The sequence below is a fragment of the Falco cherrug genome, chromosome 10, assembly GCF_023634085.1.
Source record: "Falco cherrug isolate bFalChe1 chromosome 10, bFalChe1.pri, whole genome shotgun sequence".
NCBI classification, from domain to species: Eukaryota; Metazoa; Chordata; class Aves; order Falconiformes; family Falconidae; genus Falco; species Falco cherrug.
In genome coordinates, this window is record NC_073706.1 from 27,490,902 (window position 1) to 27,514,729 (window position 23,828).

Consider the following 23,828-nt stretch of genomic DNA (forward strand, 5'->3'; position numbering starts at 1 on the left):
TGAAAGTCAACAAATCTGTAACTAAAAATGGAAACTTTTAGAGATGCAAATGTATTGATGATATGAATAAGCAGTAATTTTTCAATACATGCTTCCAATCCTCCCTTGAGCTTGCTGATCTGTTTTCTTAAAAACAAGCAAGCAAACAAAAATGCACAGCCAAGTGTATCATCAGTACTTTCAAAAAAATGCATGCTAGATTGGCATATTAAATAAACAAACGTTGTCCCTTGCCATCCCACTGCATTTTAGCATGTGAAACTTTACAATGTAACTAGCACTAAAATGTATATTTCAGGCAAAAATCCTGGTGTCAGCACTGTTGGTTGCTGTAGCTGATGGGGGGACCCACAAGTCAAAAATGAACTTAGAAGGTGCAGAAAAACATCAGTGGATTTTGAAAATACAATTATGTTGTTATTCTGCAACCATAGCTGTATGTGGAAGCCTATATTAATTTCTTTTCAGTGACATCTTAAGCATGAATTTATTGGCAAAAAGTGTTAGTGAGGCACAGAACCAGGTATTTGCCAAGGGCCGAAGAGCTTGGAGCTCAGACACAAGAGTATCCCTTGTGATTTTGAAGTGTTCCTACACTTTAAAAGTCATGGTGGGATTTTTTTTGTTTGTTGGGGTTTTACTTATTTTAAGGTCACCCTAAAAGCTGCTAGGGTACTGCAGTTTCGAGATTGCAACAGGCTGTGAGTTTTTAGAGTTTTTCTGTGATCCAACATTGTAGGCAATGTGTGAGCCATACTGTTATGTCTTTAACTGCAGGATTATCCAAGGATGGGTGGTCTTGTAAAGGAAAATGTTCTTTCTCTAGAAACAAGCCATGACTCCCTAAATACACTGAATTAACAGAATTTTTTATGCAGGTTGGTTTGTTTCTTGCATGTGCAGTAAACTCATTACACCACCAGTTCAGTATTTCAGAGGAATCTGATATAATCTTAGACACTGCTTCATTTCGGATATTCTGCAGGCTTTGTGGAGCTCTGTAGTACATCCTTTATGTGTTAAAGAATAGTTTACAAGAACAGAACAAAAAAACAGTCATTCCCTATCTATTTAAAACAACCTGTACAGAATTCTTGGGGCTTGTGCACAACAATGCGTATTCACTTTCACGTCAAGCGTAACTGCTTCTTTTCTTTTTTGTTTCTGCTTTAAATGCTTAGCTTGCTTCTTTGCTCTTCTGTAACTTTATTTTGCTGGTGTTTTAAATCTTCTTTGCTTCTTCATCTGGCTTTCTGCTTCTTGGGATGACTGAAGATCGCATCAGGAGTGTCAGTGCACCAGTGCTAGGTACTGTATCTGAACAAAATGCAACTTTACCATGAGTTTTGCTGGTTACTTTTTTCCTTTCCTTTTCCCCTCCCTTTGTCTATGAGATACTAATACCAAGCGGGCCATCCAGATTAAATTCCTTCAGTGCAGTACTGAAATGAAGTAACAGCTTTTGCTGTACGGCATAGTGACAGGATTCCTTTCTAAAATACTTTCCCGGTTTCGCTCTGGTTTCACTGAAGTCAACAGAAAAATTCCCACAGATTTTGATGGAGGGGTTACGGTATTAAGAATAGGCAAGGCAAGAGTCTGCTTCTGTCTGAGGAAGTAATTATTCTGTCTGGAATTAATTATTTAAATAAAATGACTGAAATAATCTATTTTAACCAATGTTTTATTATTTTCTTTTTTGTATCAAATGTACAGCTACTGTGTTTTTCCACATTCTGAGCATGGGGTTTTTTTTAATACAAGAACAATTTTTATATGTATCTTTTCTTTTTTATTATGTTCTGCATTTAAATATTAGTCTCCCAGTTGATAGCTTCGTTAATAATTAGTATAAAATGTAACTCTATTACTTTCTTAACTCAGGAGAAACAGAGAACATGGATGGTACAGTAGTCTCAGACGACCTTTCACCTCTTTCTTCTGGAATGGATTCAGGTCCGCAGTCTCCACTGTCTCCAGAAAACAGAAAGAGTCCAAAAGGGATCAAGAAAATCTGGGGAAAGTAAGGTCGTTTTTATTTTTTTAGCTCCCTATCAAAGCATTTGGCCTGAGAATTAATCCAGTTCTTGGCAAAAGCTACATTATCTGTAGCGAGAATAAAGCAAAATTCAGGAAAAGGAGAGCGACCAACTCTGTGGGTGTACTAGTGTCTCTCGGTACACGTGGGTGTAGAAAAATGGATGGTAGTGTACACAGCATCATGCTGTTGGAAGGGGTAAAGACACTCTGCTGTCATTTTAATGCTAATAATTTAGAATGCCAACGGTTTCGTTAGCTATGCAAAAGTAAATGATAGTAAGTTGTTCATTACAGAAGGCATCAGGTAAAAAAAATGCGAGGAAACAACAGAAACAGAAAGCAGGGGGGACTGAGGTTCCCTGTGCTCGCTTCAGCTGCTTTGGGACGGCTGCCCGGCAGCGTGGGCTGGGGCGGCGCAGCAGGGCTTCGTTTCCCCCTCAGAGTCGGGTCTAGACAGCATTTGCCTGGAACTTCTTCAGCTACCACCTGAACGAATTAGGTGTTTGTAGTTTACGGGAAGGTTAATACAGCTTCTAGTTGTCACTAGAGTTTCCACACAACACAAATGTTCTCGGTTGCAAGCTAATAGTACTATCATGGCACTCTTGTCTTGAAAGAATACGAAGAACTCAGTCAGGTAACTTCCCTGCAGACGATCTGGGTTTGGCAGAGTTCCGAAGAGGTGGTCTCCGTGCAACAGCTGGACCTCGGTTATCCAGGTCAAAGGAAACCAAAGGCCAGAAAAGGTAACGGTTCCTTCTTTACCTTGCACAGCATAGGATGCCTTGTGAACAGCCAAACCCTCCTCTTGTGAAATACCCTTTTTAATTAGCCGCAGTATAATGTGCTTCGTTATACGAGGAATTCCACAACAACTAGAAAGAATTTCTCTGGTACAAAAGGTATCCCAAGTAGCCCCCCTGCCCGCACTCCCTCAGCTGCAGGCTGCAGCACTGGCTGGTTGTTGCAGCGTCAAAAATTTCACCTTTGTTAAAGAACAAGAAAACCTACCATCTCCTGCGGGAATAGCTACAAAGCCATGAGGATTCAGCGATTCCCATTTTCCTCTTTTCAGACAGAAAACGGGAAATCCTTACTCACCCCCCCAGCTGTTTGCAGGTTGAGCTGGGCAGCCGTGTTAACAGGGCACCCGTATTGCAGCACGCACTGCGAGAAGGGCTGTTGATTCCGTTACTGCACAGAGCACAGCACACTAACGCATACGCTGCAGCGCTGCCTCTGGCACGCAGTGAGCTTTCCGATCATGACTGTAATTCTTTCCTTTAAGATTTTTCAAACCTTTCTTGTACTTTTCAGTGACTACAATGCTCCGTTTGCTCAGTGGAGCACAGAAAGAGTCTGTAACTGGCTCGAGGACTTTGGCCTCGGTCAGTATGTCATTTTTGCACGGCAGTGGGTGACTTCAGGCCATACACTGTTAACTGCGACACCTCAGGACATGGAAAAGGTAATAATTTAACTGTTTCTCTCAAGCAACTGTACATTTTGATCCTGTACAACCAGGCCCCTTCAAACACGGGGCAGTGCTACCTTTCTGAAATACATAGTATCAATTTTTATAGCTATCTAATGAGACTAAAAGAGCCAGAGGCAAAGCAAACTATTTGTTAATGGTTATTTTTGCAGGAAATGGGAATAAAGCACCCACTGCACCGGAAGAAATTAGTTTTGGCCATTAAATCAATAAATGCAAAACAAGATGAGAAGTCTGCACAACTTGATCATATCTGGGTGACACGTAAGTGTTAGAACTGTCCTGGAATTGTTTGGAAAGCCACTTCCCCCCCCATATGGATGGGCTGCCTGATGCGTGTTCATTTTAGCAGTTACTAAACATCTTTTTAAGAGCAGTAAGTTTCAACACAGTAAAATGAGGATTTTTGCGTCGTTCTTGACATCCAACTATACAGCTATACACTGTCACCTTCCAAGGGGAATGCTGTCACTGGGGGGGTGGGGCAGTCTAGCAAGAGCTACATGATGCTGTGGAACTTGGGTGCTCAGTCCCGTGCTGCATGCAGAACATCACAGAAGCACTGTGGACAAAGCTGTTGGTGGGAATGGAGTTGAGGCTGCCCTTTCGAAAGGTGCACAGGTGGAAGGCGCTACCTGAACGCCTGGGAAGCCGCCAGCGCAGACAGGAGGGGGTGGCAGGGCTTTGTTCTCACGTACACCCTTGTTCTTGTACCTGCAGGATGGCTCGACGACATTGGTTTACCTCAGTACAAAGACCAGTTTCATGAATCCAGAGTTGATGGGAGAATGTTGCAGTACTTAACTGTGGTAAGCTAAATTTTTTTTCCCTCAGTTTAACCAAATTTAACTTCAGAATGAGCAAAGAATTTTACAGTTTTCCTTTGAATGTGAGGAGTTAAAAGGATTTTTTGCAAGACAGAACTAGTGCCGGTAGTAACTCAGCTGTGTTGTCTAGTCATGATTACTACTCCTAAGGTACATAAAGTCAGTCACAGCATATGCTATAGCTAACTTCTGCGAAGCCTTTCTGTCAGTATGGTGTAGCACATCATGACCTGTTTTACATGCAGCTTCTCTTGTTCTCCACGCCAAGTTAGCAACGATATTCAGTGAACTAAAGATAAGCAGCAAATCCAGTAATTCATACAGCAGCAAACCATGCCCTAAACATAGCCACTGCGTTTTCTTACAGTTTCCCTGCCCAGGTTTGGATAAATATTTGGTTTTGTTACCTGTGCTATAAAACAATGCCTACTTTAGCTGTTACCAAAAGTACAGCCCTGTCTACACTGCTTAAGGAGCCTTTGTTATAGGAACATGGTCCCTGCCATCCCATGGTTCTGTGTGTGTTGCTAGCTGCAGTGATCCTGCCCACAACAGGATCTTCACCAGACCAGAAACAGTCCAAAAATTTTAAATCTGAGCCTGGATTTTACTTAATAGGCTACAAGCTCTACTTTGTTTTTTAGCCAGGTACTGCTATGGTGCAACACTTCTAAAAAGTGTAAAACCAACCAATGACAAAACCCCTCTCTTTAAAATACAAGCTCTTCTTCTAGCTAAACCACAGTTACCATGGTTTATATAGAAGAACACAGCAAGCTTAAAATCTCCTTTCTTGGGGAGAGTACGTGTTCGGTATGTGTTCTGTGCCACTCAGAAGGCTCTCTCCTTCACAGAACGACCTTCTCTTCCTCAAAGTCACCAGTCAGCTGCATCATCTGAGTATTAAATGTGCCATTCATGTGCTGCATGTCAACGGTTTTAACCCCCACTGTCTACGCAGGAGACCAGTTGAGGAGGTAAAAGAATGCTTAAATAAATTAATTTAAACAAGCACTAATTACCTGATTCCAGCCAAAGGGGTTAGAAAGTTAGCAGTGTACAACGATACAACAGAGTCACCGCTATGAGGGAACTGCGTCTGAAGCAGTAGTTATGCTGCTTTCCAGCTCTGGAATGTAACCTGTACTCACTGATAATAAATATCCACTCAGTCCTTAAGTGCTTGAGCCACTTGATGGCTGAATCTCCTGCAGTCCCCTTTATAATTTATTTGCTTAGTTTAAAGAAGTTAATTGAACTGAGAGAATAATTTGGAATGTTTTTTCTTTGCCTGTTCTAACTTTTAATGCTCAAAAGACTGTACGGTTTCTGCCTTACCTGGTCAGCATATCTTATTCGCCTAGTATTAAAGACACTATTCTCAAAATGCCCCCTTTTTTACACCTGGCATCTGTAATCTCTACTGTTACACTACTTGACGCAATGTATGTGTACTAGACTATGCCTGCTGTCTTGTCAGAGAATGTTTGCAAGAGGCCTTGAGTGTAACAGAACCGGGGGAAAAAAATGCTGTTTGAGGAGGAAAGATGTTTTTATCTGCACTGAGGATACACATGGTGAATATGCAGTGATGACGCAGGCTTACAGCATCATCATCTTTTCTGGTTCCACAGAATAATGTTTCGCCTTCTGAAGTAGTTCAGTGGTCCAATCACAGAGTGATGGAATGGCTCAGATCAGTTGATCTGGCAGAATATGCCCCAAACCTTCGAGGAAGCGGAGTACATGGCGGCCTGATTGTAAGAATTCAGCATTCTACTACATACCTACTACAAACTGACAGACTGTAACATAAACCATCTTTTATCTGGTGTTTGTCAAGCAGGAGGAAATAAATACATCTGCAATATGACAGTATGATCAGGCCTTCTAAAGAGCCTCTTAATCTTAATTTTACAAAAGGAACTAAAATAAAAAAGGGACTGCTAAAACATGGGGGTTTATCATCAAAGCTGAGCTGTGCATGAGTGTTTAACAGCAGTACATAAAAAAAAGCAAACTGTAAGAGTTTCTTATCGATAAGGCATCGTTGGGTGTTTGAGTGGTTTTAAAAGAGTTGTGAGCCACAGTAAATAACTGACATGAACTTGCAGCAGCCTCGCCCACGCTCAGGAATGACTTTTTTTTAAAATTCAAAACACTCAGAACTATTTACAGCTTAGTAAAGCCAGAGTTCTGAAATACTGTGATTATAGTGCTGTAGAGTTTTTGCAAACATGAAACAGAAAAAAACTGTGCTAAGATTAACTTTGTACTTGGAGTACAGCAGAAAATCCTGAAAACAAACTTGTTCAATCCAAACAAATATAAGATTTGATGATAAATATAAATATGTATTCGCCGGGTCATGCTCTGCATTGTAGTGCCTACTTCCATGTAATTTCCTGTTCAAAGCCCAGTGAGTATCATATTGTGAATTATAGAAGGTCTAATGTAGACAGCTTAGTAAGAATGAGAAATTCCTCTGATAAGCACTGTAACGGTTTACTACTGCAAATATTTAACCACGTAAAAAATAAATATTCTGCCATTTTCTAATAGATTCTCGAACCTCGCTTCAACGGTGACACACTGGCAATGCTGCTGAATATTCCACCTCAGAAGACCCTACTGCGACGCCACCTAACAACCAATTTTAATGTATTAATTGGACCAGAAGCACAACAAGAAAAAAGAGAAATAACTGAGTCAACAGCATACACACCTCTGACCACCACCGCCAAAGTTCGGGTATGTGTTGCCTTCAGAAAGGAGATTATTTCAGACTTCCTCTGCCCTGTCTTATAAAGAAAATAAGGGACAGACATGGGCAGGGAGAGGTCAGTTCTAGAAGGAGCGTTACATCTTCCTTAATTCTAAATACCAAAGTATTTAATTTGTACGTGTTTAAATCAGCTTCTGAAATAAGAATGCAATTCCTTCTGTTCTCAGAAAGAACACTTACCTAAACAAATTTCATAACTGTACCTCCCAATTTGAAAACGACAAGTTTATTTAGTTCAGGATCTACATCCCTGAAGGACTAGAGTATAGCAGTAAATCAGAAAGGAGAGGACTCTGAACGGTTAAAGGAGAACTTTGTTTTTCTTATTCAAAACTTGTACTGTCATCTTGTTTTAGCCAAAGAAACTTGGATTTTCCCATTTTGGAAACTTAAGAAAAAAGAAATTTGATGAATCGACAGACTACATTTGCCCTATGGATACAATCCCAGCTGCTACAAACGGTACTCAGAAGAACTACGGTGGACACAAAGGACTGAGCCCGTTGACTGATAGGGAACTGGATCAGGTGGGCCAGACGGGCTGATGCCATTCTCATCTCACCCTCCCCATGCGTTACAAGCTTGCCAATAACCACATCCTAGCACATAACAAAGTACTCGTTACATCCGCATGAACTTACTGAGAAAGTATTGGCTATGGACACTGGAAAGAGTTCTACACTAAGAATGTCAGGTTAATTTTTTTTTTAATCAACATCATAAACTCATCCATCTTCAAGCCCTTTTTCAGGAATATAACACCTTTACACTACGAAGATTGATGTATTTTGACAATTAAGGTGGTGGTTGTTGTGAATACAAGACTTTTGTACTTCTAGCTTTCATAATCTCAGTATGGCACACTACTTTTTTCATTATCTTTATGGGTGGTTTTTAATGTAATAAATCTATTTGGACTAATTTGTACAAAGCTATCAAGTTATATATCAAAATACAACTGGATTGTATATTTTCAACAGATATTAATCAAAGAATCCAACTGAATTTTTCTTTCGTTATGTACAGTGGGCAGTAGTTATGCTTAGACAGTATGTGAAAACTATGCATCAGTAATTAACAAGATTATTAATAAACAGATACTTAACAAAAGTGAATTATTCATGTGGTAGTGAACTTGTGAATGAAGCTGTCTAGACATCATACAGACAAATGATGAAGACTAAAAACCATCAAATTTGATGAAGCTTTGCTGTCGTGTAAAGGGATGTAAACCCTGAAAAATGGAGCTCCTGAAGGCTTGTGTGAACTCTGTCCCCACACAAGAGCCAGACAGAAGCAGCCAGGCTAAACTGTCCTATCTCCAGTGACCTTAAGGGAGAGAAAAACATTTTAAGCCTGATAAGAGAATGGTTAAAAAATTGAGAAGACTAACGGTGAATATTTTTTTCATTTGCATGATTTACTGCATCTAACATCTCATTTGTGTTCATTATCTAACTAGTGCCTTTTTCAACGTACACCTTAGTAAAGTCCTGCTCCTGAGCAGGGGCAGTACCAAATTCTGACTGTAGTAAGTACAGATGTCTGCTTGCACAGTTAAGAGTTGCGAGGGAACGCATTAATTTTGAGCCAAGTGCTTACACTACGCAGTTGTTCAAGCATTCCAAAATTACTGGATTTGTCTCTAGGAGCATGGTCTTTCAATTAAGCATGACTTCTGAACGTGTGGGCATGCAGTGAGATCGCAACACCCTGGAACTGGTAACCTTTCCATATAAGAATAGGTGGGACTGTATCGGGAAGGACTCGTTAATTCTTGCCTGTGAAAGAAGACTACCAGAAGTATAAGTGTTACACCATCTGGAAAATACTACTCTTCATTGATAATATCAGTTAAGCTTTTCTTTTCTTGTGTGAATTACTGCTCAAGTTTAATGGACTCAATCTTTCTAAATTAGGATTCACTCTTCCTGTCATTAGATGTGTTTTGACGTACCTTAAATCATGGAGGCATTTTTGTTAATGAGCAGTAATGAGAGCTTTTAAACACAACGTTGTTTGTCCAGACACAGATACCTCCCAAAGATGCATGTAGAGTGAACAGAATTGCACATACTGTCTGATTTGAACTAGTTCCTGAATACTTTTGCAGATGGAACACTCAGAAGGAACAGTAATGCAGATAGGGGCTCTTTCTCAAGGCATAAGCCATCTTACGGTATGTACCCATTTTGCTCTTGTTCTAAAGTCAGAAATGTATTCTGCTAGAATTCAGGGAAAGTTGGTCATTGCTGGTACTAGTTAAGAGTAAGTGGGTCACTGTTCTTGATAAATACCTCTTTATAGCCTGGCTGCACAACCACAGTCCAAAATACTCCTGCTTTTAAAGCACACTAGAAATTCACTCTCATTTAGGCCTATTTTAAGTTTTCATGATCTCTGCTATCTCTTCAACCCAGTGACAGATATTCATCCCCTTAAGTGAAAACAACTCTTGAAAGATTTTGCAAGTAACTGCAAACGCCTCAGTCTGAGCAAAGTCTAGCAAAGAGGTACAGATGTAAAAATTTACATGAGCTAAAACTCCATGGAAAACAAAACAATAAAATCGCTAATTCCTGACTCCACAGCAGCTAATTACCGAGGGAAAAAAAAAAAAAGAGAAAATAAAAAAAAAGAAAAAGTTGACTGAAGGGAGTAATGAAAAGTTATGTAACAGAGTTGAGTCACGTGCCAAACAAAATCTGTGAGAATCTCCTCAGGCAAATAATAGCTTATTTAAAGCTGCATTCAAGAAACTGCTTTTAATCTTCTGTGGCTCTAACCCCCTCTGTTGTGAATCTGATCTCATTACAGCCGGATTTCTTTAACCCTAGGCCTCTGACTGAACGTGCTTACTCGCTCACATCTTGTTTTGCAGACGATGTTAAGCCAAGATGAAACGCTGAATGACAGCAGGTTTTTAACACCTACGTTTGAAGACTGGAGATGATGGTTCAGCGTGACCAAGAACACTAACAGTACCTCATGCCTGTCCGGAGGGGTGGCCAGGAGAAGCTCGATGCTGTGGTGCAGAAAAGCTTTATCTCGTTTCTGCCAAGGAGACTTACACATAGCATTTAATATTGGCAACGTAGCAACGTGTTACAGGTAACTCTCCTCCACACTTTTTTGCGTATAATGTGATGTGAAATAGGTGTTGAGAGAGAAGCGGTACTCATAGCCGGAGTCTAGAAAGCTGGGACTGGCAACGTGTTTTACCCTTTTATTCAGTTGTCTTCTACATGGAATGTTTATGTACTGTTACATGAAAGATCTTTTGTATTTTTTTTATTTTTATAATTAGCTTGTAATGCAGGAATCATTAACACTTTATTGTACCATGTCGACTAATCAGAGCTACCTAGAAATTCAGATGGATGCTGGTGAGTGTAGCGGCAATTGCTCACTGAACACAGTCTCACCAGAGACAGTCTGTCTAAAATGGCTAGCACAGATGCACACGTGCAAGCATCAGGATGTCACAAGCCTTCTGAACAGTCAAAATGGTTCAGACAAAGTTTTCTGACCCCCCTACCAGGTCGGTCTAAAACAGCACTGGCGCTCAGGAAGACCAGTAAGCCCATTTTTTTTCCCTAGTGACACCTAATTAAACATGCAGCTGCAAACAGCACTGAGGACTGGAGATTACAGCAGGAACTTTTGTAACATTTGCATGAGAACTGGTGATGTTGTAAACAATATTGCTGCTCACTTTCAGTTCTCTCTTCATTCCAGCTACAGAGAGATTTTCATAGAATACTTGATGTAGCAATAGGAAACTAACATTACTGCTCTGTGATGTGCAAAATGTGACTAAGGAGCATCAGGCAAGTACCATAATAAAACAAGTATTTGTTTCTTTAAAACACCTGACAAAATAGATCTGTTGCTATTCTACTGGGCTAGGCAGGACTGCGGCACTGGAACAGAGGGAAATACAGCCTCTCCCTACTGACTGGAGGGGCTCTCCGACAGTGAAAGTGTCCCCTTTACAGCAGCAATTATCTGTTGACATGTGTCTCGCATGTATTAATAAGGTATAAGCAAGATATCTTAGTAAATAGGAAAACGCCAGAAATCTGCTCAGTTGTAAAGAACGTATATGGATGCTTTGCCTCACTGTCTCCTCCATGGCTGCGGGGTATCAGTGTACACACTAACCAGGCCTGAGGGCAGGTCTCTCCCAGCCACAGCCCTCCCAGAAAAAGGGGAAATCTCCCATACTGTCTAGAGTTTGCAGCAAGGGCTCTTCGAGAGCTGTCCGTGGCACCTTTCGAAGGTCACCTCTCTACTCCTTACTCCATGAGCAGACTGTGCACTGTACAGTCAGATTTTAGAAGCTAAACACATTTTATTGTCCAAAACAGTAAAACCAAGACAAACATTTTTCAATCACTGAGCAATGAAACAGTAATGGAAAATCTAAAGGCACAAGAAGTCAGTCTACACATCAGAAAACTAAAAACATTTACTTAATGAAGGGTTAAGTACATGTCCAGTCTCGCAATGCAATCAACATTAGTAACCAGATCACATACTACAGGCATTTGAAATACTTTGCCAGGTTAATTAGCCAGCAGACTTATTACAGCTCTACAGACAGGATAAGCTGAGCTCCAGTGGTGGCAGCCTTAGTATCACTGGCATATTCAAAGCAGATTTTCAGATTTCTTTCAATGATGTATTTATAACTTGGTGTGGTGTTGTGCTAACTCAGCTGTGAATAGTCAGTCCTCAAAATTATTGATTTATTTTAATATATATATATATCCAATAAGAAATCCTAATTAGCATAAAAGTGGCATAAATGGTTATTTTTTTGACTGTTATGAATAAATTCTGAATGTTCCTCCATCTCTTGCTCACTGTGGAATGTGTCTAACACAAATACATGTGGCTGGTATCTCATTAAGGACAGAATCACAGCCTGAACCCCTGTGTCTGTCTTTGCATTAATACTACAAATGTAAATAATGAAATACAAAACCCCTACGATGATTTCTAACTAGCAGATTCCTTTTGTTTTGCTTTAGATGAATGAAAATATTTAGCAAACATATTCATTAGCACCTGAAGAAACAAGGGCTCAAGGATTTGTCAGACCCAAAGACAAATGTAGTATAAACTAATTCCTGGAAATGCAGTACTTCAGGCACTGAAGACTAAGAATTAAATGCTATGTGGTAAAAACACTTAAGATGAGGCATTAGCTGAGTATAAGATCAACTACAGGAAGAAAGAAGTTCTCTCTCTCATAAGCAAAGGAAATTTCTGGAACTGCCAAGAGAGCAAGCACCATTCAAATGATGTAACATCACTGGATAGTTACATCTGTATATACAGCCCAGAACTTGCATGTATAGTTGGCAGTGATTGTTTAGGTAAAGCTGTCACTGATGAGAATTTCTGTTACACTTGCAAGCAATTTGTGTGTTGCCCAAATCCTGTTCACTTCTTCAGTAGCATACTGTGACTGCTCACTTAATCCCTGGTAAATAGCTGTAAAACAGCATTTAGGAAAAAAAAAAAAAAAAAAAGGCAAGCAAAAAAAAAAGAAAAGACTGTTGCTTGTACCCTTGTTCCCCAGGACTCACTAAATTAATTACTTACAGAGCACAGTCAAATAATCCTACTGCAGTTTTATACCCTCTCCCAAATTCTATACTAACGTTAACAAAAAACTGATTTTATCTCTATCCTGCTTCTCCAATTACACTTAACTTTTTTTCCTCAGAATTAACATTTGATACTAAGAGGTCAGACTAGGTTACTGCCACACAACTCACGACAATCTCTCAGCTTCCTAGTATTAACACACACAAAGGTAATTCTGATGTTATGAACCGCAGAAATAACACCAAGCAGTTAAAAAAGACACACGGACACAATAAAAAGAAATACTGCACAGTTACACACCATCTGTTCCTGTAGGAAAATATGCAGTACTTACAAAAGGGTATCAGATGACATCAGCATCAGTAAGAAAAAGTACTGCTCTTGGGATAGCCGAGTGTGTCCAGGTTGGGCTGACATGCAAACTGAATCATAGGTGGTGGCCCACACATGAGAATGAGTGTCTCGCTGCCCGGGGAAGGGAGGTGGTTTTTAATCATGTCTGCAGTGATGAAGCCAGAACTGTACTTCCAATCTGAAACAAAGAAATTAAAATATTAATTCAAATCTCTGTAGAGTCTGAAGCCTTTTCAGATTGCGTATGTTGCACTCGCAAAGTTAGCCACCGTCACTGCAAGCCAAGAGAGGGTTAAATCTCTGAGCTCAAACCTAGTGGTCCCCTTCCACAGGCACAACAAGGATCTGGTTGAGAAGAGATGAAAGTCTGTGCGTAAATGACAGATTTAAAAGAAAGGAGACAGCAGGACAGAATAAACAGGAAGAGTAAATCAGCTTTTCCAGTGAAGAGAGGTCACCCAGGGACAGTTGTGCAGGGAGAGGTACTGAGTGCCATCCAACATAATAAAAAAAAAAGTCTGGGAAAAAAACCTGAGTGGTGAGGTGACAAAAGTTTGATGACAACAGAAGTTCTGCTGTATAGGTTAAGTGATAAGAGGAAAAAAAAAAAAAGAAAGAAAGGCTAAACGATTTCAAGCGGTAATATTATTGAATGCATCTGCCATTTAAAGTGAGCCAAACAGGAAAAGTAATCCTGCCTTCACTTATGAAAACATGTGCTTTAAGCTCATTTATCAGAAGCAAGACACTGGGGTTATGCAAACGGCAGCAGTCAAAAGGCCTGTGAAACGTTAGGACGTATCAGGAAGGGGAAAGGGAACAAAGGGAACACCATGTCAAAGTAGACCCCCAGCCTGCCTGCCTCTTGGCTACTGCTGTTCAGTTCTGATCTGCTCAGCTCAAAAAGGGACACACACAGCAGAGTGGAAAAGGCTAAGAGAACAGGGACGAGCAAAGGTGTGTAATCACTGCTGCGTGGGGGAGCCCAGCAACCTCAGTACAGAGAAGATGGGGCAGCAGGGTGATGGACAGATGTCTGTAAAATTCACAACGTCAAGACAGTCAGTAGGCACCTATTTACACTCTCTTCCAGCACAAGAATTAAGCGGCAAATGCAAACCAGAAGTCATTCCTCACACAGAAGTGCTACCCACTAACAGACTGCCAAAACGCTCATGTGGGCTCCCGAGGAGACGCACCAAGATCTTACAAGAACAGTCCGCAGAGAATTACTACAACTGTAGAGACACATTTGGCTCAGAACTAACAAAGATTAAAGACTGGAAGAGCACCAAGGCCTGCTGGTTACTCTTCTCTGTCCATCTACTCAGGGCTATTGCTGACAACAGGTACAGAACTTTGACCTGACTCAGTCTGGCTCTCGTGTCTGTTAAATAAAAGCACAGATCACTTACAACATCAGCAAACATGAATTCCCACGTTTCACAGGAGAATGAGTAGCGTTCAACCTCTCCCTCCATTTCTCATTCAGCCCTACACCAGGCTACAGTTAGTGCCTAAATCTACGCATGGCAGCTCTATTTTACCAGAATCTAAGCCAGACCTGCTGCAAAACAAAAATGTGCCTGTACTATTCACAGGTATTAAGCAATTTAATGCCAACAAAATGCTAACATAAGCTGATCTGGGAGATAGCCGAAACCAGAGCTGTAACTTTTGCTGACAAGTCCCCAAACCCATACATCCTGAAATATGTCAAAAGAGCCACTGAGGAACATGTCTGACCCAACAGGAGTTAGTTCACACTTTCTAAGGCCCACCGGGTTTAGAACACTTTTCAAAACAGGTGGTGTGGCAAGGCTTGTTTCTGAGGGGCTGGGGGACATCTTTGTTGTTTAAGACAAGGTGGTTTGATGTTATATTAATGGCCCGTTGAACTAGAGTGCAGCGACGAGCAAAGGCATTTCCAGTGTGTACAAGCAGCCTACCTTGTGGAGGTCTGTCCAGTGTATACCAAAGCACAAACTGATCAGGATGCCTCTTCGCAATGTCTTCGAGCTCATCTCTCAGTAATATATCTTTTTCTGTCTGCAAAATGAGACTGCTGTTTAGCTCCAAACCATCTCAAGATCCCTTCTAATGTGAGCTCATCTGGCATTCAGTAAGATAAATTCAACAACTCATTCAAACCAAGAAAGTCTGAGCGTTTTTTCCCCTTACATGATAACTATTATCATTACAGGCTTCTGTAAATTCAGATTAAGAACAACAAACTATAAGACTTAATAGCCATGTAAACACTGTCTTAAAGATGGCAATTTGGACAACTTTTTCATCCAGGCTAGACTCACAATTAGCTGGATTTGTCTCTGACCCTGGCAAATAAAGCCCTGTACCAGCTTGGTGAAGGTTAACTTTAGAAACAGATTAACAGAACAAAATCCTGTTTCCTTGAAATCAATGAAAAAGTAAAATGAGTAGAGGGGTCAGGATCTGTTCACGTTATTTATTCCCTAATGCAGGAAGTGGGGAGTACAAGTGGAACTATGAGGAGCCATCTTCAAAACAAATAAGAGATTATGGGAACTATGACACCACCATGCAAATATTTATAAAGGGCCTTATGGATTATTTTTTTATTCAATTTCTCCTTCTTAAATCATTTTAACCAAGACAATATAGTAACAACTTATATCATAACCATTTCTTGCCCCTCCCGATACCGATCATTTTTAAATGTACTATCTCAGAAAATATTTTCTTATAAATGGTTGGGTGAAAATACAAACACAAGGACACTGGAAGAGTATGGACATTTCACAGCAGTATTTTATCCAGGGGTTGATGCCCCATCAGTTTAAAAAGCTCAGTGACCAGTAAAACAAGTAGGCCGTTAAAGAAGGACAAACAGATGAGTCCGTATACTCATATACTCACCTGATTAGCAAAAAGAAGGTAACATTTTGTGGAGTCCTTAGGATCATTTGTGATACGACGAATCAGCTGCAACATAGGAGTTATTCCTGTTAAAAAACAAAGTGGTTAAAAACCAGTTCCTTCTTTCTGTGGCTGCAGTTTCAATATTCATGCTGCCTTCCTTCAGTCTCAGTGGGAGCTTAGTTTGAACAAGGCTACATACCTCTGAATTTCTAATCCATGCCAAATGCAGAGGTTGGGGGGTTCCATTATAACAAATTGTTTCAAAACAAAACAGTAATACTTGTATCTGGGTCTTTTCTCTTCATCATTCTCTATCACATACAGCAATTCCACCACCATGACATTATCCTAAAATATTTTTTGTCATTGAGACTGAAGCTCAGAGAGACGAAGTGACTTCTCTGAGGTCACACGGTATATCAGGATTAAACCTCTGAAGTTGCTAGCTCCCCAGACTGAGCTCAAGCCACTGGAAAGCCTCCATGTTGCCAAACACTCATGAAAAGAAATACATGTGTTAAGTGCTTGATACTCTTCACATGCATCCATAAAGATGTCCTCATTCCTTAGACATTCCATATGATGAGACTAGTTTTACCTGTTCCTCCAGCTATCATCCCAAGATGCTTTGCAACCTTCTTCTCTGCTTCAGACTTCTTATGAGGCTTGATAAGAAAAGTACCTAGAAGAGATATTCAAAAGCGATAGGTACATTAACTCTCAAACAAACATGGATACAAATTCCATGGGAATAAATTACTATCACCTACCAATTCATTAGGACAAGTCTTCTGGAAATGCTAGATAGACTCACCACAGCATTAAGCACAAAGAGTAGAAACCTCTCTGTCTCTGTAAACTCCAATCCTTGCTTTGAACAACTGATTTACTCCACTACCCAGCGTCATTTATAATAAACTCAATGGTTCCCACATCACTGCCTAGAACACAACTTGGCAACCATGGACGTTAGTGGTACCTAAAAATAACCCCAGCCCCTACTACAGAGAAATCAGTTTCTTAGGCCATCCTCATCATCCCCACTTGCACCATGGATCTAGTCATTTGCGTGTCCACATTCAGTGGAGTTGTAATTAAACCAGCATCAAGCAAGAGCCCCTGCAAAGCTCAGAATCCGGACAGTTGGAACCTTGCATACTGTATCAAGTACTTTACTACTGTAATTAATTTCCTGTTAATGAGATCCCCATGACACCTGCAGTCAGCTAGGTGACCACCTTCTAGTATCATGTGACGAGAAGACCTTGCTAATTGCTGCTCTACACCTGGGTATACCAGCACTTCAGAACTATCACCAAACCAGACTGTCTGTAATTGAATTAATCTCCAAGGATCAAGCCAAACGACAAGTCCATGAAAAGCACCTGACATAGTCCAGTCTCTCCTAGCTACTGCTTTTGATAGCAGCCAAAGCAGAGCAGAAAGGAAGGTTTGTAAAACACGCATCACTAGTTTTCTCTGAGATATAACAGAATCATCAGTATATTACTCATCGTAAAAGGTCATGATCCAGAGAAGCGCTGAGCACTTATGCCCCTGAAGCAAGAGCACAGTCCCTCTCAGTCAAGATCAGTGCAGGATCTTTCACTTGAATCTTGAAAGAGGATTACTTCTCTGAACTTACTTCTCCTAGTCAACTCAGACCTGGTTTAATCACGAAATGGAGCTGGCTCTCAGTCAGCAGGTTGTTTAGCAACAAGGCTGAGATTCTCAGAGGGCATTTTAGGCCACAACCTCCCTTGTTTAAGAACCATCTGGAACACCACCATCCAGATATATACAGCTGAGATATTATTTCCACTGCAGCCTTCTCAGTAATGTAATGCAATAATGATTTTTTCAGATTTAATTATATGGTCCCAAGAGTGAGACAATAACCAACTATTCCTCACACAAAGTACTCATTCCCACCATATCAACCATGATGGGCTCTTGGTCAGGACCAGGAAAGGTGGATTTTCTCTTCTCCACTTTTGAAAAAAAGATTCTGTACAAAGTTGTCAAGTTTCGTAAAACACCTCTGAAAATTACCAATACAAATTCCTCCTTTTTGCTCTCCCACCTTCATGTCGCGTACCTGCTCCCTTATAGACAAGGAGCCCATTTGGCCCTCTGAAATCAATAATATCTCCAATCTTCATATCGTCTAGGTACTGGGACATCTTTCCACCTTCTGGAAACTTGGGATTCACATTTTTGTGGTACACCTGAAAAAGCAGTCATTTGTACGATATCAGCCGCTAGCTTTTCTGCAAATAATATAACAAACAGCAAAACACAGCATCGTATTGCTACGTTGAAATACAGGATCTGAGAAAGAAATTCAGACAATTCATTACTCTCAGTTATCTGTTGAGCCTTGCAACAGGAAGCAGCCAAAATAAGTACAATGCTGTCATGCGCGTGTTCCTACGCGCTCTGCAAACAGCCAGGCTGATAGGAGTAGGTGGCAGGCAGATTATGTACTGGTGCCCTCATTTCACTATCACTCCAGCAAGAACCTTATGTCACCCTGTTTTTGTAATTGCTCCTGGAAACAACATTGCTGCATGTCTTCTTTTTAAGGCCTTCCCAGAGACTTTAGCCACATCATAGCTCTTTCATCTTTCAAAGCACATAAACACATTAGCAACAATTTCTGACACTTAGAGAGATATATCTGCAATATCTGCAGCATCACCAAAAATGGCTGTTCTTTTTGACTTGTTTTCTACTTACAGCTATTAGCAGCAAGCATTAGTAGCAGGCATGAGCATCTTGAGGGTGATCGCTATTCATGCCTCACCAAACAAAAGATACCAGAGAAGTTCCTGCAGTACTGCCAAGGAAGTGATCTCCTTCTCCATCTATCCCCCTATCTCTCGGTGACTTAGCACAGATACACAGGATACAACTTACTATTCAAGGATAATGTGAAATGAGTTGTTGGCCATGCAGTCATCCTCTTTGAAAGAAGTTCAATCAAAATACACTCTATATTTCACTAAAATGAATTACTTACCTTCCTTCCAGTTAGCAACTTACCTATATTAAAGGAAACAAAAACTTACCTTTATAATTAAATCAACATAACCTTTTGTCTCATCACTGGAAACGGGGGTATAGGCTCGAATCACCAGATTACCATCGATTTTTGCAGAAAGATAAACATGTTGGCCTAGGAGAAAAAGTTATTATCTGATTATTTATTTTTTCATCCCTAGAGGACAAGACAAGAGAAAAAAGCAGGTATTGTTACCTGAACCCATTGAACACAAGCAATAATTGAGAAAATCTTTACCATATAAATCCTGTACGAAACATGCAGTCTCTCTTCTTTCTTCAGCAAGAGTTTCTGAAGCACAGGATAACTGAGAAGAGCTGGTATGTTACAGAACCAAGGGTAAGACATGAGGAAAGTAGGAAATTTATAGTAAAAGAGTGATATAAAAAGTTTGTTGCTCCTTCCTTAAGTGCTCTCGGTATTTTGGGTTCTGCTGTTCTCATACTTATTCATTAATGAAGTTGAAATAAAAATACACCAGTTCACACAGGCAAAAAAACCAGCACCACAGTGTAACAGCAGCAGTCTCTCAGAGCAAACTTCCCAGAGATTCTGCACACAACATCAAGAACAAAGACTTGGGCCATGTTCCTTCTCCACAACTCCTGCCTCCGCAATGCTGCAGCTTCCACAGCATTGGACACTGCTGTCCAGAAAGAACTCTTTGCCCAACCTGATGCTCCAACAGGCAGACTCTTAACAGGCACCCGTTTCTTCCTGATTAAAAGAACTGAAACTCCTTGCCAAGAGCAATCTCCTCAGCCAGACAGCGCTACTCTACAGAGTTGTATGGAAAAACAAAAAGCAGGAAGAGAGCTGGCAGAAAACACTTTTATTTTTAGCAAAATGATCTTTGTAAAAAGCAGCAGGCAGAAATCTCCCAAGAAGTAATCTGCCCCATACAGTTTCAGGATTTTATTCCTAAATTCTTAAGAATAAAGCTGCATAAACACAAGCACTGCAGGGCATGTCTCAATTTGTTTATCATTTGTCTAGTTAATGTAGACAGTTCAATTTCACTTTCCCATAAAAGCCAGAAGAGAACCTGGAGAGAGACTGCTGCCCTTGACAGGCAGCACACAGGAAGGATGTGCTCACAGCATGGAACAGGGAAGACCCTGACACTTGCCATAAAGCAGGAGAAACTGCAAAACACAGCACAGAACAAACGGGGCTATATCTGCCACAGCTGCAGATCAGAAAGGGAGACATTTCATGCATAGATCACTGTTAATTCAAGGTCCAAAGTTCAATGCCATCGGTTTTGCAGGGTAAGGAAAACAAGACTATGCCAATACCAGTCTGAAATGAACTTCATGCTACAGAAAGCAAGGCAAAGTTGTATGTGTATGCATGTACACGTCTTCTTTCCCTCAGTCTTTAAAAGCAAGACCAGTTACCATCTGTGTACTCTGCCCTCTGAGCTGGAAGACAGGGACAAGGAGCAGAACAAAGTCCCCACAGCCCAGGAGAAAACGGTCAGTGACCTGGTGCTCCACTTAAGAGACGCACAAGTCTATGGGGCTGGATGGGATCCACCAGAGGGCACTGAGGGAGCTGGCGGAGGAGCTCATCAAACCACTCTCCATAATTATCAACAGTCCTGGCTAACCAGGGAGGTCCCAGAAGACGGGAGGTTGGCCAAAGTGACACCCATCTACAAGAAGGGCAGGAAGGAAGATCCAGGGAACTACAGGCCTGTCAGCCTGACCTCGGTGCCAGGGAAGGTTATGGAGCAGAACATCCTGACCAACATCACATGGCATGTGCAGGGCAACCAGGCAATCAGGCCCAGCCAGCAAAGGTTTGGGAAAGGCAGGTCCTGCTTGATGAACCTGATCTGGGTCTACAACAAGACGACCCACCTAGTGGATGAGGGAAAGGCTGTGGGTGTTGTCCACCTGGACCTCAGCAAAGCCTTTGACACAGTCTCGACAGAATTCTCCTGGAGAAACTGGCTGCTCATGGCTGGGACAGGTGTACTCTACGCTGGGTTAAAAGCTGGCTGGCTGGTGGTGCAGTGGTGGGTGGAATTACATCCAGCGGGTGACTGGTCACAAGTGGTGTTCCCCAGGGACCAGTGCTGGGGCCAGTTCAGTTTGGTACCTTTACAGATGATCTGGACGAGGGGATCGAGTACACCCTCAGTAAGTTTGCAGATGACACCCAGTTGAGCAAGAGTGTTGATATGCCTGAGGGCAGGAAGGCTCTGCAGAGGGATCTGGGCAGGCTGGACTGATGGGCTGAGGCCAATTGTGTGTTTCAACAAGGCTCAGTGCTGGGTCCTGCACTTGGGTCACAACAACCCCACGCAGTGCTACAAGCTTGGGGCAGAGTGGCTGGAAAGCTGCCTGGCAGAAAAGGACCTGGAAGTGCTGGGTGGCAGCTGGCTGAACATGAGCCAGCAGTGTGCCCAGGCGGCCAAGAAGGCCAACAGCATCCTGGCTTGTATACGAAACAGCGTGGCCAGCAGGGCTGGGGAAGTGATCGTCCCCTGTACTTGACACTGGTGAAGCCGCACCTCGAATCATGTGTTCAGTTTTGGGCCCCTCACTTCAGGGGGGGATACTGAGGTGCTGGAGCGTGTCCAGAGAAGGGCAACGAAGCTGGTGAAGGGTCTAGAGAACAAGTCCTATGAGGAGCAGCTGAGGGAACTGGAGTTGTTTAGTCTGGACAAGAGGAAGCTCAGGGGAGACCTTATTGCTCTCTACAACTACCTGAAAGGAGGTTGTAGACAGGTGGGGATAGGACTCTTCTCCTAGGTAACACGTGACAAGACAAGAGGAAACAGCCTCAAGTTATGCCAGAGAAGGTTCAGGTTGGATACTACAAAAAATTACTTCACTGAAATGGTGGTCAAGCATTGGAACAGGCTGCCCAGGGAGGTAGCAGAATCACCATCCCTGGAAATGCCCAAAAAACCACATAGATGCAGTGCTTAGGGACAGGGTTTAGTGAAGGACTTGGCCCTCCTGGGTTAACAGTTGGACCTGATGATCTTAAAGGTTTTTTCCAACCTAAATGATTCTATGATTCTGTATCAAAGGTAAGTACACACACTGAAAAGCCTCTGAACACTTCAGCATCTTCTATATACAGTTGTATTTTTCCCCTTTGTTCTGCACAGGATAGTTACAAGCTTCCCAAGCAGAAAAGTTCTTCTCTTATTTACGAGTGTGACTGTATTAACCAAAATCATAAGGGCAGTTGGCAATAAACTGAGGGCACCAGATGGAAGTAGAATGCAAGTAAGAAATACAAAAAAGCTTTGACAAATACCATTCTTGCTTATATGCTGACTTGTGATCAATTCCATCAGACTCAGTTCAGTCTCACTGTTCTTATTCTAAACTACACCACACAATTTAACACAAGCAGAACAAAGTACGCCCAAAAGATCAGAAATACAACCCTTTGGGAAATCTGACACTTCTCTCAACACAGCAGCATTCAGATGCAGCTTTTAACTCCTTGTTTTGCTGGGCACTGAATTCCCCAACAGTCAGAAGTCCAAAAACTAGGAGTACAGCTATAACTCGTAAAACCAGAAACATACGTAATGAAGCGTTTTCAGTACTTACCTACAGGTAACCCTAATACATGATCTGGTGAAGGCAGCCCAAATCGGAATTTCTTAGTATCGTGACTGATTTCCTAAAAGAAACAAAATCAGAATGAGGTCAACATCACCACTGCTTTGAATTTCAAACTCTACTCAACACAATATGCTTTAGTAAGCCTATTCTTTGTTAGCACGCAAGCCAAATGCTAGGTAGGGAAGCAGAAATGGCTTTGAAAAATGAAGTTTACATAGATCAGAAGTTTTAGAAGCTGTCTTTTCTTCCTTAATTCTGCAAGAAGTGATGCCTGCCTGTCTGTGCAATCCCTGCAGTACCTTTATATAAAGAAAATCTCAAAACCCTCTATTGCCCAAGGCCAGTAAGCACATTTCATAATTTGGGGCCAAAGATCAGGCAAGACACGACACGCAGAAGCATGGGCTGTTGGCCTTACCTCTCGCAGATGCACACTGGGGAGAAATCAAGGGAGAAACACAGCTCTCAACTAAGACTTACACAAAGAAACAAGTCTACCTTCCTCTTGAAAGAACTGTAACACCATGGAGTCAGTAGAAATACTTTTACGAATCCCACTCTACCCTAAGGAAATACTGCAGCGTGGCTCGGGAGTCACAGCTGCCCCACACCAGCTCTGTGCACCGCTCCGGCCACCAATCCTGGGGCAGCCCGTAGCCAACTGCCCCTCAGCCCCGGCCGACGGCCCGGCGGCCCCCTCAGCCCCGGCCCCGGGGCAGCGAAGGGGCCGGCAGGCGGGGGGGAGGCTCAGGCGCGGGAGGCCGCCCCGCACGCTCGGTCACCTCCTTGTCCAGCAGCCGCAGCGGGTACTTGGCGAGCGGGTCCCGCAGGGTGACGATGCCGCTCGCCCTCCGCCCCGTCCCTCTGAGCAGCAGCAGCATCAGCAGCGCCGAGGCAGCGACCACGAGCACGGCGACGGCCACGGGGGCACCCTGTGAGGAGAAGGGCAGGCGGTCAGGGGCGCAGCCCGCCTCACGGGCGCCCGGCCCCCCGCGGGGCTGCCCCTCACCGCCAGCGGCTCCATGGCGGCCCCGCTCCCCTCAGCGCGGCGGCGACCGGCTCCCGCCTCTGGGCCCCTTCCCGCCACGGGCACGCGCGGAGGCAGGGCCGGGCGGAGGCAGGGCCGGGCGGAGGCAGGGCCGGGCGG

The 23,828-nt window shown here is 42.3% G+C and overlaps 2 protein-coding genes across 8 annotated transcripts in view; one reads left to right on the forward strand and one right to left on the reverse strand.

Moving 5' to 3' along the window:
* The window catches only part of PPFIBP2 (PPFIA binding protein 2), a 102,985-nt gene extending 94,723 nt beyond the window's left edge, over positions 1-8,262 (forward strand). For all 7 annotated transcript variants that reach the window (XM_027810364.2, XM_027810366.2, XM_027810367.2 and 4 more), the window contains 9 exons: positions 1,885-2,023; positions 2,658-2,786; positions 3,358-3,508; positions 3,688-3,799; positions 4,256-4,344; positions 5,217-5,339; positions 5,997-6,122; positions 6,925-7,113; positions 7,504-8,262. In XM_027810364.2, coding sequence (XP_027666165.1) covers positions 1,885-2,023; positions 2,658-2,786; positions 3,358-3,508; positions 3,688-3,799; positions 4,256-4,344; positions 5,217-5,339; positions 5,997-6,122; positions 6,925-7,113; positions 7,504-7,692 — 1,247 coding nt within the window. In that variant the 3' untranslated portion in view covers positions 7,693-8,262. The remainder of the gene's footprint in view (positions 1-1,884; positions 2,024-2,657; positions 2,787-3,357; positions 3,509-3,687; positions 3,800-4,255; positions 4,345-5,216; positions 5,340-5,996; positions 6,123-6,924; positions 7,114-7,503) is intronic.
* LOC102053424 (NADH-cytochrome b5 reductase 2) lies at positions 1,667-23,819 on the reverse strand. Its single transcript, XM_055721589.1, has 10 exons — positions 23,691-23,819; positions 23,464-23,613; positions 22,667-22,739; positions 19,093-19,199; positions 18,120-18,249; positions 16,620-16,703; positions 16,019-16,104; positions 15,070-15,169; positions 13,101-13,298; positions 1,667-2,014 (listed from the first exon to the last, which is right to left on the reverse strand). The coding sequence occupies exons 1-9, from the start codon at positions 23,703-23,705 to the stop codon at positions 13,126-13,128; spliced, it is 918 nt and encodes a 305-aa protein (XP_055577564.1). The 5' UTR covers positions 23,706-23,819; the 3' UTR covers positions 1,667-2,014; positions 13,101-13,125.
* Between the last annotated feature and the right edge of the window lie 9 nt (positions 23,820-23,828).